This window comes from Artibeus jamaicensis, unplaced genomic scaffold (genome assembly GCF_021234435.1).
Source record: "Artibeus jamaicensis isolate MK-2021 breed Jamaican fruit bat unplaced genomic scaffold, CSHL_Jam_final contig_2790, whole genome shotgun sequence".
NCBI lineage: Eukaryota > Metazoa > Chordata > Mammalia > Chiroptera > Phyllostomidae > Artibeus > Artibeus jamaicensis.
The window spans coordinates 2,876,572-2,893,137 of NW_026521616.1; the positions used below are offsets into that span (position 1 = coordinate 2,876,572).

The 16,566-nt window shown below is 55.6% G+C and overlaps 1 protein-coding gene across 1 annotated transcript; it reads left to right on the plus strand.

Moving 5' to 3' along the window:
- The first annotated feature begins 7,400 nt into the window (after nt 1–7,400).
- RFLNB (refilin B) lies at nt 7,401–15,326 on the plus strand. Its single transcript, XM_037133768.2, has 3 exons — nt 7,401–7,761; nt 10,494–10,603; nt 12,306–15,326. The coding sequence occupies exons 1-3, from the start codon at nt 7,546–7,548 to the stop codon at nt 12,634–12,636; spliced, it is 657 nt and encodes a 218-aa protein (XP_036989663.2). The 5' UTR covers nt 7,401–7,545; the 3' UTR covers nt 12,637–15,326.
- The last annotated feature ends 1,240 nt before the right edge of the window (nt 15,327–16,566 follow it).

Sequence of the window (16,566 nt, forward strand, 5' to 3'; positions counted from 1 at the left end):
ACATGTGGAGAGGTAACAGTTTGATGTTAAATTGGCGTCTTTCCTATTCTTTGTTTCCCCTGCCTCTTCCGCATCACTCCGGCAGAAGGCGAGGAGTCTCATGTGCAGCGTCCTCCGCTGGCAATGGTATAAAGATGAAATTCTCAGCTTCTGAATCCTGTGTAGGCTTTGGGGATTCGAGAGGAGAGAAGAAAGCCTGGAAAGCCGTGACTGTCAGTGTGAGAAGATTGGGGTGTTTGGTTTGGTTTGGTTTGGTTCCTCAGTCTAAAAGTGTACCTTTGCCCTGGCCAGTGTGGCTCAGGTGGCTGGAGCGTCATCCCAGACCAAAGGCTCGTGGGTTTGATTCCCGGTCAGAGCACATACCTAGGTTGTGCGTTAGGTCCCCAGTCTGGGCACATACGGTAGGCAACCAATCGATGCTTCTCTCTTGAATCAGTGTTTCCCTCCCTCCCTTCCTCTGTTCTAAAAGCAATGAAGCCCTGGCTGGTGTAACTCAGTGGATTGAGCTTAGGCCTGCAAGCCAAACTACCGCGGTTCAATTCCCAGTCAGGGCACATGCCTGGGTTGCAGGCCAGTTCCCAGCAGGGGACGCCTAAGAGGCCACCATACATTGGTATTTCTCCCCTCTCTCCTTCCCTTCCCCTCTAAAGAGAAGTAAATACAATCTTTAAAAAATAATAAAAACATAAAAGCAATGAAAAAATGTCCTCAGCTGATGACCAGAAAAACAAAAGTGCACCTTTAACTTTGAGGAGCCAGAATTAGGGAGGACTTTGCGTAGAACACACACCATCAGCATAGGGACAGGGCATCTCAACTTCCACATTTTTTTTTTTTTGTCATTAAAAAGAAGAAAGAGCAGCAGATAAGAAAAACCACAGGGTGTGTATGACATGGTTTAAAAGCTGGTAGGCCCCTGAGAAAAATGTCCGGGACCCCACCACTCTGGGCTGAGCCCCAAGATAAGAGACCCCCCCCCCCCATAAGTATGAGGGAAACCCAAGCCTTTGCCTGGCTCCCGGCAGTTACCGCAGGAAACAGCAGGCCCCACGGCGAATCCCGTGTGCAGCCAGGCGCCGAAGCGTCTCGGAAGGCTGTCCAGCCAGGCAGGCCTGAGTAAGCGAGAGCGCAGTCTCACGCCCCACGTGGGCAGGCGGTGGCTCCCACGCTCCCTGAGCCCCCAGAAGCGGTACAGGGGCCAGTTCATTGGAAGAGACCGTAGGCTGGGACAACCAGGACGCGGAGCACTTGGCGCGTCCACAGCCGAGGACGGCCTTCCACGGCCACACAGGACAAGCTACACCTCACAGAAGCCCAACCGGTGGGAACATGCCCAGGGGCCCGGGTGCCACCAGCCACCTGTCCTGCTGCCACCATGTTACATAAGCCTCCCCAGATGCCACCGGGCAGACAGGCAGGACAAGAGTAGTCGTTATGAAAAAACGTTATTCCCCGGAAGATAAGAAACAACGCTGAATGTGCACGGCAGTTTCCCCACTTCGAGACAGACCGAGGCCTGTGAGCTACACTGAGTTAGTTAAAAAGGTGAGCGGGGCGTCACCTTTAGTACGCCGGGCCCATCGCCACGGAACGACACCCACTCCAAGGACCGAAGGAGGACAGCCGGCTGCCGTGTGCATCAGGAGAAGGGGCCAGAAGGACAGGCCTGGCTGAGGGCACAGGGACTTGGAATTCAAAGCAGATTTTGTTTGTCTTACTACTTTGGCCTTTCCCTGCAGGGTTCAACTTTGAGTCCCAGGCTGGGAGGCGGGCCTGAAGGAAGCCACCCTGCTGTGGGACCGCCCTATGAACAAGACCAGAAGGGGCGGAGGCACTCGCAGCCCCACTCAGGCTCCTGTGCCCCCTCCAGTATCAGCAGCGGTGCCTGGGGGCTGTGGGCAGCGCCTGGCGTGGGGCAGAGGAGTGGGGCCCCAGCGGCGCAGCTGCAGCCTCTCCTAGGTGCCCGGCGGAGCTGATGGGGGTCTCAGCAAGGGCAGCTTGTTGCAGGGCTGTGGTGGGACGTCGTCATATAACAGCAGAACCAGCAGCTGGAGCAGTGGGGCAGGGGAATGAAAAGAAAATTAATAGTAGGCATTCCCATGCATATGACCAGATTTATTTATGACTAAATTTTAAGAGAAACCTTCGGAGATTTCCAGAAATACTTGTCAGTGGTTGGGGGCAAGAGGCAATAAAATTCCAGTTAACCGTTCCCCCCACCTCCCCCTCCCCCCTGACACACACACCCTGGCCAATATGGCCTGGGAAAGCATGAGACACACAGTTTCTCTTTGTACCTCTCTGCTCACCCCAAGTTCTTTCCCCACCCCTGGCTAATTTTCAGGAAAGACTCAAAACTGAAAAACATTTTTCAAAGGCATGTAAATGGCTTCAGCAAGTATCGGGAGTTCCCCACAGCACAGAGCTGCAAACCACAGCCGCCCCCTCCCCGTGTGTATCCTGCTTTGAATTTGGGGCAGAGGAGGAGTGCGCTTTGGGGCTATGGCTCCCCGAAGGACACAGCGGGTCAGACCGTCATTACGGCACAGTCAGCCACCCCCATGGGCTCCCTTCTCCATCCCTTCCCTACAGACCAGAATCCCAGGTGGTCCGTGGAGCCTCGAGGCCGCCTTCGGACTGTGGCTGTGCAGACCGGCCACCTGTTCCCCAGGGAAAACGACATGCCTGACAGCCACCGAGCCAAGGGTCTTAACTTCAAATGCTCAACTAAAGGCTATTTTTCTGGGCTGCAAGTCCTTGTCCAGTGCGAATATGCAGACTGCAGCCAGGAGTGCAAGTGCATGGATGTGGTTCCAAGGAGGCCATGTGCCCCAGCTCTTTGCAAAAGCCCATCTGGATTTTATTTTGCAGAGGCCACGGCCCTGTTCTGTGTAACCAGGGAGCATTTGGGAAAATAGCTCTCAGCTTACAAATAGGAGGCCTCGAGGGCGGAGCTTGTATTTGACTGGGGTCACACACGGGGTTCCCCACACAGGGACATCAGCCCGACTTCACCCTGAGCTGCATTCGGGATCTGGGTTACTGTCACCAGCTGGGCTGGGCTAGATCCCATCTGTCCAGATGAGCTGGTGGTCTCCCACCTGAGAAAAGGAGGTGGCCTGCTTGCTTGGGCCCACTGCGCCCGAAACGCAGAGCCGAGCACTAGCGTCCCTGGCTCCGTTTGACCCGCGCCACCTCTGTGAGCGCAGGGACTCGGTGTGCGCATGCTCCCGGGGGCTGCGTTGTGGCCCAGCGCATCTTTCTAATTCAGCTTGTTCTCTATTGAACATGGTAGTTCCCTTTCAATGTTCTTTGAAAACTACAACCTTAACCTTTTTTTAACTTTATTGATTTTTAAAAATTATTGATTGGGGGGGAGAGAAAAACATGGATAATAAGTGAAACATTTGGTGTTTCACTTATTTATGCGTTTGTTGGTTGTTCCTTGAATGTGTCCTGAGGGGGATGGAACCTGCAGCCTTGGCGTATCCGGACGATGCTCCAACCAACTGAGCAGCTGGCCAGGGCGATAACCGTAATCTTAAATACTTAAGGAAACGAAGCTCTCTTTCTTCAAAGTATTCTGGTTGACGTGGGTGCACTGGAAGGAGTGGAGGGACTTGACTGAGCACTAAAGCTGATCCCCGGGTCATGACACGCCCCCCCACCCCAGCCCCTGCCCCGCGCACACCGCAGGGCGCCACAGGCGGCTGGGAGCCAGCGCACTGGAGCCGCGGGGTTTTCGATCCGCTGCCGGGCAGAGCCGACTGAGGACAAGCCGTTCCCCAGCAGCGCGCAGCAGCCCCGTGGGGTCCTGCCCTGCTCTTGTCTGACTCCTTCCCGTTCAGGCACCAACTCAATCCGGTGCAGAATACGGGGAAATGCAGGATGGCCGTTCACTGGTCTTTTGTTCCTCAGAGCTTCCTGAGAAAGGCCTCAGGCCAGAACCCAGGTCCTAGGCGGACGCGGGTCTCTGTGACCCAGGCAGGGGGACAACGGCCGCTCTGGAAGGACAGCTCTGAGAAGAGGCCACTCCCGCGCCGCAGCTCGGCCCCGATGTCCCGGTGCAGTCCCGCTGCTCCTGGGAAGAAGGCCCGCAGGAAGGGGGAAAGGCGGAATCTGTTGTCTTCCCAAGCTTCGGTGAGAGTTTTTGGTTTCAGTCAGAGTTAAAGATCTGGTGGAAATCGATCTGGAAAAGCATGGAGGAGGATGATGAGGCCCTTCCAGAGGAGGGCAGGAGAAGCCAACTCGCTCAGGACTGAGAAGCACACCCAGGTCGTTACAAGGAAGTCCCTGGCTCTCCTCCCGAGAAGAACACGTGGGCAGGTGAAAGTCGCAGGGCTCCCGCTGTGGCAGCCCCCTCTGCGCCCCCGCCAAGGCCAGGGCTGCTCAGAGGCACCGGGCCGGCAGGCAGGGTCCCCGGCCAGGCCACAGCGCCCTCCGCCTTCTCTGCTCTTCAACAACCATCTGAACACACCTGGGGGCTCTCCTCATTGTCTTTTTTCTTCTTAATAAAGATTTTATTTATTTATTTTTAGAGAGAGGGGCAGGGAGGGAGAGAACAGAAACACTGATGTGAAAGAGGAACACTGATTGGTTGCCTCTCATACTTGACCCTTCTGGGGATCCAATCCGCAACCCAGGCATGTGCTCGGACCAGGAATTGAACCTGCAACCTTTCCTCTGTGAGACGATGCTCACCGCACTGAGCCACACCCGTCAGGGGTCTCTCCTCCTTTTTTGATTGGTTCTGCAGAATTCTGGGAGCCAGGGAGGGTGAGACTTGGTGCAGGTTGTTGGGGAAGGGTGCGGTGAGAGTGTGCACGGAGCCATGGTCCCCGCTCTGCTTCTCCATCTGTGTCGGGCCCCAGCACTGAGCCCCCTTCAAGCCCAAGCCCCTGGGTTTCTGGTGCGCGAGTCTGTGCCGGGGACACAGACTCCCTCCTCCCTCCTCCTGTGAGTGGGGAGGCCATGGTGGGCAACCAGTTTATGCTTCTGAAGCTCCTTGGCAGTTGTCCTGGGGCCTGACGAGCGCTCTGGAGTTGGAGGGATGTCATTCTTGGGGATCAGATGGAACTTTCATAGGATGGAGGTTGGTGTGTGGATGTCCTAGGTCCAGTTTGAGGGCCAAGATACCCATGTAACTCCCAGATCAGCTATGTGATGACCCCGGTGCCCGGGAGAAAGGGGTGTCCCAAAGGTGTCCCTTTGATTTGCCTGGACCCTCTGAAGCTTGCAGTCTCATGTCTCCTTGCTCACTTGGCAGTTGTGGTGTCTCTGGATCTTCTGTCAGAACACGGATAATTGAAGCCCTTCAGAACCCTCTTGAGAAGGCGGAATGCCCAGCTCCACCCGCACACCCCAGCTCCGGCTCTGGGTTTTAGCAGGTTTGGGTGGGGAGATCCCTCCCAAGCTCTCCGCCACAATCCACACTGCAGAGAGGGGCTAACACTGGCCTTCTGCGGTGATCTTCCCCAGTCTTGTCCTCTACCTCTTCCAGGCTGATGACGGTGACCACCACCATTCCCCTGGAGCAACTGCCATCTTCCTGGATACCTTTCCCAACCTGGCCAGACTCGGGGAAGAGCTCCCAGGGTCTGTGTGGGAACACCAGTGGGCAGATTCTCTCCAGGGCACCAGGTCCTCCCATGGCTGGTGGACCATGCTCTCCATAACCCCAGAAGCACTTTGATCCCTCGGGGGTGCCCAGGTTGGGGGTCGGCCTAGGCCGTCCAGCCGGTGGGATCACCGAGGGTACAGAGGCACAGCTGCGTAATTAGCCCAGCCTCTAAGACCCATTGCTTAGAGTACGTCCTTGCACTATGAGTTTGTCTGGACTGTGATTCTGCACCTTCTTCCCACGGGTCCTGAATGAATGGACGACCTGTGGAGCGGATCACTGGGGGCAAGCTGCCTTGTACCAACTGTATGACGTGGAGCAAGCCAAATCCCTTTTCTGTTTTCTTCCCTGAAAATGATGAGTGAGGAGGAGGGGAGGGCTCAACTTTGCCAGAAGATCTCTAACGTCTACCTACACTAAATTCTGACTTCACGCGTTGCAAGCAGGACAAGTATCTTTCGTTTTTGCCAGGACACGGACTGGGCTGCCATGGCGGGGCACACGCAGAGGGCCACCTTTCTTCTCCTCCTTCTCCTTCTTCTAAATCCTCACCCAAGGACACCCGAGGGGACGTTTATTGATTTTAAGGAGAGAGAAAGAGAAACGTTGATGTGAGAGAGAAGCATCCATTGCTCCCTTTCAACCTGCCCAGACCCATCCAACCTGTAACCTAGGCATGTGCCCGGACTGGGAATTGAACCTGTGACCTTTGGTTTACTAGCTGATGCTCCAGCAAACTGAGCCCCCTGGCCAGGGCCAGAGCCCACCTCTTATCTAGTCAGAGGAGTCCCCCAACCCTGGGCACACCCCTCTCTACAGCTGGTGCTTGCAGGCTAGGTCTGGGCACAGCTCCAGCTTGAGGCTCTTAGCTGAGCGAACACACACCAAAACCCTCAGGTTAGGGTGGCAGTGGGGTTGAGGGTGGGGATTTACCAAATATTTACTGCTAATTTTGGAAGTCTCTGAGGAAAAGAACTAGGTTTGAGAACAGCCAGGTCTACAGCAGGCAGCCACTGAACATCGCTCCCTGCTCAGGTAGGTTTTTCTGTCGAACTGAAAACGAGGGGAGAGCCCCCCGGGCTGGGCTTCGACAGGGACCCCTGTGAGTGAAAAGCTGTGGCCCTCACCCGGGAGCCCAGGGTCCCCCAGACAGCAGTGGGCGGCCTGCTGAGCCCGCTCACCATCGAGGCCCCAGTCCGCCCGCCCAGGCTCTCCCTGCCTGGTGTGGCCACAGCCTGTTCAGCTGGGCGCTCGGCCCCGGGAGTGATGTCTCTCCGCGGGAGGCCCCCGAGGATCGGCAGAGCAGGCCCTCTTTTCCTGCGGGGCAGAAATGAGAGCCAGAGACAGACTGAGAGCCCGCCCTGCTGAGCCAAGAGGCGGCTAGAGCCATACGAAGCGCATTAACTATTAATAATTTCCAGTTGTTTGCTTGCTGGGTTCGGCCGGCTCCCCAAGGCTCTGCAGGCCGGGGCTGAGCTCTGGCTTCCCCAGACCGCCAGGGTTCGAGGTATTGGAGCCCGCTGGGCCCTGCTGGGACGGGGAGACCGGACAGGGGCCGGGGGACAGTGGCGTCCGTGTCCACCTGCAGCGGGGAGGGGGCCCGGACGGGGTCCTCCGGGAGGCCAGCCCGGCGCCCCTGGCGCGCCGGGATCCGTCGCTCGGAGCGGACTGGGCGGCCGGGCGGGACGCAGCGGCCCCTGGCGCCGGGCCTCGCGGCTCGGCCTGTGCGGGGCGGCCCGGCGGGCGGGGCGGGGCGGAGGGCGGAGGGCGGAGGGCGGGCCCGGGGCGCCGCAGCCCGCCAGACTTGGACCGCGCGCGGGCGGCGGGCGGGCAGGCAGGGCGGCCGGGCGGGCAGCGGCCCCGGCCCGCAACTGCGCCCCTCGCTCGTCTGCGGCCCCAGCCCGGGCCCCGCCGCGCACACGGCGATGGTGGGCCGGCTGAACCTGCAGGATGTGCCCGAGCTCGTGGACACGAAGAAGAAGGGCGACGGCGTCCTGGACAGCCCGGACTCGGGGCTGCCCCCCAGCCCCAGCCCCAGCCACTGGGGGCTCGCTGCGGCCGGGGGCGGCGGCGGCAGCGGGGAGCGCGCCCCGGCGTCCGGGGCCCTGGAGCCCGACGTGGCGGCGACCCCCGCGGTCCCGGTGAGTGGCTCCGCTCTGGCCCTTTCACTCCCCATCCCAACCGCAGCCGGGCCCCGGGAGACTCCCGGCGGGTCTTGCGGCCCCTCTCGGGGCGCGCTGTCGGCGCCGCCACCCTCCCGTCGGGACGGCGTGGCCATAGCTGGGAGCCCGGGGCGGGAGCGCGGCGAGTTCCCGGCCAGCTGGAGCCGGTGGCTGGAAAATTGTCATCGCCTGGGAGGCGCGGGAGCCCCGGGGAGAGGCGGGCCGCCTCCTCCTCCCTTCGGAGTGGCAGCCTGCGGCCCGGCCACATTCCTGTCCCCGCCGTCCTGGAAGGGGCCCGGGGACACCAAGAGGGAACCCCAGCCTTCCCCGGAGTGCAGGCCCCGCGCTGCCTCCCGGGCTTTTCCCCTGCAGACGGCGGCTCCCAAGGGCCTGAGACCCTCCCGCTGGTCTCGGGGAGAGGAGCGTGCTCTGGCTCCCCAGCCCCGGGATTCAGACTGCGAGCGGGGCCAGCCTTGGGGGACTGTGTTAGTGTCCTTGGAGGGACTTTTTGAGAAAGGTCACCCCATGAGCCTCTGCCCTCCTTGCGCCCCCCGTTGTCCTGCCACCTAACCCGTGTCTGGCACGTGACGGGCGGGAGGCCTTTAGGTGGGTGGAAACTTTCAAAAGTGAATGCTTTTATTTTCTTTTTAAATTCTTCTTTAATGAAAAACACCAAGTCTCTTTTGCCTTAGCAGCCTCTCAGGTGGTGGTGTTTATTGCCTTTACCTAGAGCTCAGGGGAGCCCACATCCTGCGTTCAGTCAAGGCTCACAGGGGCCCGCGCCCCAGCCCTCCCTGGGGAGGGAGCCGGTGTTTGCAGCCCTCCCCCCTGGGTAAAGTAGTCAGTGGCAGCCGCTGCTCCTGAGGAACCCACACACTTCGATGGTGTGTGGGATTTCTGACCCACTGACCCTGCCTCTCTGTGGACATCACTGCGTTCTCTCATCTCCACCAGAAGGCAGCACCAGCTTCAACTTGGCCTTCAGCACCCCCAGGACCTGGCCCTTTCGACCTCATCCTGGCATCTCCAGACCGCAGGCTGGGGCCTCCCTCTGAGGCTGCTGCCTCCCCTCCGCACACCTTTTCTCTCCAAGCTCATCCCTTCCTGCCTCTCTCAACACCCAGTCAGCTTTTCCACCTGTCAAAGCCCTGCTGGCTCTTTAATGCCCAGCTCGTCACCTCCTCCAGGAAGTCTTCCTTGATGCTTCCCAGAGCCATGCTAGAGTCTGCGGCTTCATCCCCGTTCCCTGGTGGCACCTTGTCCGTGTGTTTGCTATAAGTCCTGCTGCCCTGCCCCACTCCCAGCCTACACCTGCAGCAAGGTGTGTGCTCAGTGTGTGTCCAGTGGGTGGGCAGGGATGAGGGAGCAGGAAAGGCCGAGGCCAGGGAACTGAACGCTTGTGTGGGTGCCTGAGAGAAGGCTGTAATGTGAGTGTTGGAGAGTCGCCTGTCTACTCCTGTGGCTGTCGTCCTGCAGCCCAGGACTGTCTGGAAGCCCCCCCTAGGTTGGGAAATGTCTGGCAGCCAGAGAGCTGGGGGCAGAGCAGGGCCTGTTTCCAAAAGCTCTGCAGCAGCCAATGCCCACACCTCATGGCCCTGGGTGTCCCCCCCACCCCCACCCTGCCCAGCCTCATCCTCCGGCCTTGGTTCTCACCGGAAGCCCCAGCCCAGCCCGGGCTTATGGAACTTGCCACCCAAATTCAGGTGCTGGACCCTCTCCCTGGTCCCCTTTGGCTTTTGTATTCCCAACCTACACCTTCAGTGACACCTTGTCCCAGCAGCACAATCAGTGTCTTAGAGCCAGTCTTCGACCTTCCCTGTCCTGGAGGATGTGAGGGTGAGGCTGCCGCTCCACACCCCGACCCAAGTGTGGGTCCTCCTCTCAAATCCGGCAAAGAAAATGACAGATTTCCCTGTAACCTGGGAACCCGAGGGGCACTCCACGGAAATCCAGGGAGCGCTGGCGCCTGCATCTAGGCTGCTTGATGGAGCAGAAAGTCCAAAGCTTTGACCTGAGGGGAAGCCCGCTAACGTCCAGGCACGTGGTGCCCGGCCTTCGAGTTTTCCGGAGTGGCGCGGAGAACTTTCTGGTGCTCCTCTTACCAGGGAGGCTGCAGACCCGCCCCCTTGGTTGGGCGTTGATCTTCCCAGAGGCAGAGGAGGTGGGGGAGGTTGTCCCGAATCTGCAGTGTAAGAACATCCCTGGCAGGATGGTTTCATTTGGGCCTTTTCGAAAGTGCTGCTGAGACAATGACAGGGTTGGGGGCACAGGGGGCACGCAGTTGAGGCTTCTGGTTCAGGGAGCCCCAGCTGGGAGGGTTTCCTGCCCACCCCCCTGCCGGGTGGCACAGTGGGCCCTGGGTCCAGCGATGTCGCTGAACTCGTGTGTTTCCTCTTGTCAGCCTTTCACGGAAACTCGGTGTAGAAGGGGGCACCCCCTTGGGGTGCAAGACAAGGTCTCTGAGGGCGTGTGACGTGGCTCTTGTGGGGCCACACAGCTCGTACATGATAGACCTGGGACTGGCTCGCTGTCCTCTGCTCTTCCCACGCTGTGGGTCAGCCCTTCTCGGCGTCATTCCCAGGAAGGGGTAGCACGGTCACACTCGGGTGCTCAGCGGGAGGCTCAGAGCCGGACCTGCTCTGAGCAGGGGTTGGATCAGCTCGGCTGGCCGTGGTCTCACTGCTTTTTCTCTCTCTCTCCCCTCTTCACAGAATCCAGCCTCGCTCCCCACGCCCCCGGCTTCCGCCTGCACACCCAAGTTGTGCCCCTTGTCCTTTGGTGAAGGAGTGGAGTTTGACCCCTTACCACCAACGGAAGTCAGGTAAATACAGCAGGCTCTGATTTTATTTTATTTTAAAGTTTTCACTTTTTAATTCTGGAAATGAGTACTTTTTTTATTTTTTTAAATTAGTTTATCACAGGAGTGTGCCAGTGACTTTTCATCACTCAGTGGGCATGCTTTCAGAATTTCTAGTGCATTTTAAGCAATTAAATACATAGATATCCTTGTCAATTGTAAAAAACAAGCTTACGTTGCAGATAAAGTCCTACAAGTTGGTTTTTGTACTTCATGTGTCAGGGCCATCAGACGTTTAAAATTTCCTAATTGATTCCTCTTTCCAAAAGTCGGTCCCCATTTCCCCACCCACAGCCAACCTCCCAACCCTATTTCAAGGTGCTGTGGCCTTGTTTTTATAATTTCACTGGGAAAGTCTCGTTCTTCTTTGGGAATGTATCTCATTCAGGATTATCTGGGGGCAGGGATTCACTGAGAGGCTCTGTTCGAGATGTGTCTTTTTAGAGAAAGGCATTTTACTTTTGGGAGCTGGTGGTTTTATAGCTGGAGTTTCAGTTGCCTGAACACAAAGGGCCCTTTGACGTGGAACAAAGGAGGCTCACCAGTTTGGAGGTGAGCAGTTCAGCCCTTTATTCCTGCAGAGCTTGTATTTTGAACAAAATGAGGACATGACTTCATGACATTAGCTTTCACCAGCTTCTTACCTACTTGGCCAAGGAGAATAGGCGTTTCTCTCCGGCTGGTTGAAAAGAAGGCTGACTCTCACTCCCCGACCCACCAGCGGGGCTGCTGGGGGCAGTGTGGTTAGATGTGCCCAGGTGGGATGCTCATAGACATTTTAGCGCTTAGGAAGCTGCAATAGTTATATAGGGAAATGTACTAGGCTTTGCTTATATATAAAGGAGAGTAACTCCCAAATTACCAAAGAAGGACTTTAAAAATAACAAAGTAGCTGTTTGAGGAACACTGATGTTTGGGACTTTTATGGAAATCAGGATTGCAATTGCCTTTGATTGAGAAAGTCAGGTCTCAGAGTCCCTGAGTTCGAGGGCTTCTCCAAACGAAAGGCGAAGGTGGACCAAGTGCCAGAACTGGGTATCAGCTAGCATCCAGAAGCAGCATCCAGGGCGTCTGGGCTCCTTCATCCTTCCTTTAAAGAGCTAATTGATCACTTCAGGGGACAGCCAAACTGTTCACCCCCAGTGTGGCAGGAGAACTCACATCGTGATATAATAATTACTGCTGACAGCACTTGCTGTGTGAACATCCTGCCCAGTCCTTCCTGGGCACCTTTTACAGGAAAAGGTAACTGAGGCTTTGAGCAGTTCGGAAGTAAGGTCAGTACCCTGATGTGGCTCTCACAGCTCAAGTGAGCAGGCATAGACTCCAGGGGCTGCTGCCCGCAGAGAAAGAGCGCACCATAAACTCTGGAATCTTGCACCCCTGCTTTTAATCCCATCCCCCCCAGTACTTAGTCCCACTGTGACCTTATGCCTCTGTGCCTCAATGACCTCTCCCAGGGTTGCTGGGACAATTAAATTAGATCCTGGAAGTACGGCGCTTCAAACAGCACCACGCAGAAAGGGCTGCCATAACTGTGCTACGTCTAACTAGGGTCTCCACACCTGAAAGTTTGCACCCCGCAAGAGGTCGAAGGTCACAGTAGGGACCCCGGTGCCCCTAGCTCAGAGGAACGCCATCATGCTGCCTTCCATCTCCCGCCCAGGTACACTTCCTCAGTCAAGTACGACTCAGAGCGGCACTTCATCGACGACGTCCACCTGCCTCTGGGCCTAGCCGTGGCCTCCTGCAGCCAGACGGTCACCTGCATCCCCAATTGCACGTGGCGCAACTACAAGGCCGAGCTGCGCTTCGAGCCCCGCCACAAGCCCGCCCGCTTCCTCAGCACTACCATCATCTACCCCAAGTACCCCAAGACCATCTACACCACCACCCTGGATTACAACTGCCGCAAGACGCTGAGGAGGTTCCTGTCCAGCGTGGAGCTGGAAGCCACGGAGTTCCTGGGCGGTGATTGCCTCTCCGATGAGAGCTGACTCCAGCAAGCTGGGGGGGCTGGACCGTCTCCCCCGCCGGCCCGGTCACACTGGGCCGCACCACCCCTGAGTGTCATACATGCCCCCAGGAATCTAACCTAGAGACACACCTCTAAGCCCAACCTGGGGAAGAAAAAAAATATCACGCTGTCTTATCGTAATTGAGAGAATTTGGTTTTTAAAAAAAGGTCAAATTGTTTTTAAAAGGAATGTATTTGAGTGTATTTCTAGTATGCTGCAGCATAGTTCTGTCCCCTCCCCCAGTCTCAATTTGATGAGAAAATAAAGAGACCACAGCAAAAGGAAAAGGGCCGCAATTTGAAATAGGGAGGGAGGGAGGGGCTCCCCTCCCATTGGCCAGCGCGTCTGAGGGGCGTGGAGAAAGGCTCTGGAATGGAAACAGTGAGTTTTAAGCAGTCTCAGCCCAGGGCGTCCTCACTGCTTCGACAGTGGTGCCGATTCGGTAAGCCGCGGCACCCACATGGGTTCCATCTGTGTGGAGCGTGGCTCTCTGTTCCATTTTTATTTCCATTTCCATGTCCGTTTCCTGTTAACCGAAACGCTTTGCATTCTCTAAATCCTTTTCATGACAAAAAAAAAACCCCTGCAGAATAAGATGTTTAAAAAAAAAAAGAAAAGGTTCCTTCCGCGCTCACCTCTCCAGGGGGGGCCAGGTCGCCTGCAGGGACTTCGTGGGCAGTGGCCTTGGTTCTGCTCCCTTCTACCAGTTGCTTCTGAGCTCAGGGTCTGGCAGAGCGCCTGGCACCCTTGGCATCTGGCGACGTCTCCACAGGCTTGTGTAACCCTCCTGATATGTATTTTGGGGTTTCTAAATACTTTCCTGTTTTTTCATACGGGAAAACATTGCAGAGAGAGACGATATTTGAAAAGAGTGCTTAGGAAACTGCTTTTTGGGACTCTGCGAGAAGCCCTCACTCACAGTGGGAATCAGCGGCCACACCTGGGGCCCGATGCCACCTGGCAGGAGGCAAGTACAGATGTTCCTGGTGATCTGGTTCATCAGGTGGGTGTCCTCTCCAGGGACCCTGGGTCACCGGCTTTTAGGACTTTGGTTGTGTCATCGCGGCTGAGGAATTCCGCCAGTGCCTTAGGTCTGAGCCACGAGGGAGGAGACAGCCCTCCCCAGGTTCAGCAAAACAGGGACGGATGTCCCAAGTGCCATTGCATAGCCTGGGTGCGGTTGTGAGGGCACACACTTCCTTTAAGTGTCCATTTTCATGTAAGTGACACTCATGGCGTTGGGTGTGAACTGAAGGATCTTTTCAAATTCAGCAGAACGGGACAGCGGCGGGCCGAGAGGGTGCGGTGGGCCAGGCTGCCGCTGCCCCCCCCCACCCGCCTGCCTCACCCGCCACTTCTCCTGCCTGAGGCTTTTGAGTGAAGAAAATGGCAGGTGGCTTTTTCTCTTCCAACGCTGGGAAGAACAAACCGTGACTATTCCCTCTGAATACACCGCAGTTACATCAAGTGTTGGAGGGTTAGAGAGGACTGTAAGCTCGGACCCCCGCTGCGTCTCCCGGTTTCTGTTGATGCATCCATCTGCCCTGAAAGCAGAACTGCTGGCTGCAGGGTTCCCCGGAGCCACAGCAGGGACTTTTGTTCCGAGGAGAGCAAGTGTGATGATAAACACCTTCATTTAAAGTCATCGGAGGTGGGTACAGCCAAACCGTCTGGTGTCCCCCTCAGACTTCACAGTATTCAGTCTCTCGCGCTCCTAGCTGATGGAAAGCGTCCCCTGGTGGAGCCTGCAGTGGGCAAGCCTGAGTTCGTGCGGTGGGGCTCAGTGGGGGGCCCTCAGCAGGGCTCTCGGGGTCCTTCAGGAGTCTCCTCAGTCACGCAGAGCAACAAATGCTTCCCGTGTTTGGAAGAGCAAATCACACGGCATTTATGATAAAAATGGACTTTTCTGTCCGATTCTGTAATCTTATCATGTAAGGCAAGTGATAAATGTAAATTTTAAATTACGTGTCGAGAGTTCCCAAGGCTTTGCCCCGGCCCAGTGGGGACACGTGAGTGAGGTCGGGCTGGAGAATGTGGCCTCCGACCACGGCAGTGCTCTGAGTTGTCCGCGTGAGATTTTGGTTCAGGGGGATTGAGTTAAGTTCAAGCAAATTGCTCTGGGTGGGGAGAGAATCGGAATTATGTCAGTGAAGTATGTAGAAGCGAGCGATTGTGAATGTGCACCGTGAATGCAAAAGCAGGTTTTGTTTGGCTAAGTTATTCACTAGGGAACGGACTTTAGGTCTAGTCCTCTTTCTTCACACCTGCTTGGCCGAAGGATGCAGAAAAGGAGGCAGGTGAAGACGCGCAGGACACTTCAGGGCAGGCACCCGGCTCGCGGCGTCTTGCAGCTCACTCGGTAAACCAGGCGTTCCTAGGTCTGGGGGACCCAGTTTACTTATGAATTAAAGTCTTCTTTCTCAGGCTCTTAAATTATGGCTTTCATGTAATAAGGATGATTTGTATTTTCTGAAAAAAATGTTGTTTTCAAATCCAGACCTTTTAACAAAGAATGATTACCTTTTCATTGGATGCTTTTCTTGTTTCTAACGTTAGGAAGCCCAGAATAGTATTTGACAAAAACTACTTCTTAAATTCATCTTTGACATCTCTTTCCCACCCCATTTTGCTTTGTGACTCCTTCATGTAACAATAAATTATCTTTAAAAAAAAAAAAACCCTTACAGATGCTTCTTTTTTAAGGTAAAATTGTAATGTTTTGGTTAGGTAAAATGAGAAGAACAGCTGTATGTCTTACAATTTTTTTAATACGTGGTTGTAGTTTAGTGGAATAATACTTCTGTCTGGAGTTGGCCCTTCCTCAGGGGTCCCAGAGCGCCAAGGGGCCCTGGGCACAGAGAGTTTCATGGAGTCCGTTCTCAGACTGGATGAGTTCTCTTCCCCAAATCCCATCTCCCCTGAAGATGGGGCCGCAATGAGGTCAGGCCAGTCCTGCCATCCCTCCTCCCCTCTCGATTGCCATTCTCTGCTTTGCAGAAGAAATGCATGTTTTTAGTCTAACCATCTCAAATTTGCTGGGGGACGTTGCTCTGGTCTGGAAAAACCTGTAGGTACCAGGCCAAAGAACGGTCAGAAACCTCGGTGTCAGGGCCCCAGAGCCCCACCCTGGGGGCTTCCTGTCTGCCAACGCCCTACACCTGATGTTGTCAGGGGGAGGTCTGGGGGCACAGGCAGGGTTGGCCCCTGCAGGGACGTCCCCACTGACAGGGTCTCCCGAAGTGAGGCAGTCGGAGTGATGACGCTTCTGGAAAACTCACGTCCCTTCGAGGTCAGACTGGTGTCTTCCCAGAGGGACCGTCCCTTCGGGCCAAGCAAGGAGGACCCCTGAGAAATCCTGAAAGCGAAGGCATCTTACTTCATTCAGGCATCACGTTCACGGCAAGGCCTCATCTGTCAGTCTTTGAGTCCCGACTCAAATATGTCCCAGGAGTGCTGAAAATAATTCCTGTAACTTTTTTAAAGCCAGCCTCTTTTTAACAGAAATTAAGTTTACTTTGGCTGACGGGGAGGACAGTGAGGCCTCAGGTTGCCATTAGGTTATTTGGTGTAAATTTTCCATAAAACAAATAAGCTAATCAGTAGTTCCAAGGTTGTGTTGGAAAAATATTTTAAGTGTGTAAGATTTCAGTTACAATTATATGATATATGATTATATGGTGTATGGTATATGGTATATGATCATATAGAGTTTCTATAGAGAGGCAAGAGTGTTTCAATTTTCCCTTGAAAAATACCTAAGTAATCGGCTTAAGCTGGTGCCCTCAAGAGGAAGAAGTAGTACATATAATTAACAATAATATGATAAAACTTAGGAAGGCTTTTGGTGTACTTCCCAGAAATTTAAGAAGTAAATGACTGCTGATTAGGTAATGAATCCTATCGTAAGAA

Excerpts from the sequence above, each read along its gene's own strand:
- RFLNB (XM_037133768.2), top strand. The coding sequence starts at position 7,546 with ATGGTGGGCCGGCTGAACCTGCAGGATGTGCCCGAGCTCGTGGACACG. Across the intron at positions 7,762-10,493 it reads CGGCGACCCCCGCGGTCCCG|AATCCAGCCTCGCTCCCCAC; the intron begins GTGAGTGGCTCC and ends CCCTCTTCACAG. Across the intron at positions 10,604-12,305 it reads TTACCACCAACGGAAGTCAG|GTACACTTCCTCAGTCAAGT; the intron begins GTAAATACAGCA and ends TCTCCCGCCCAG.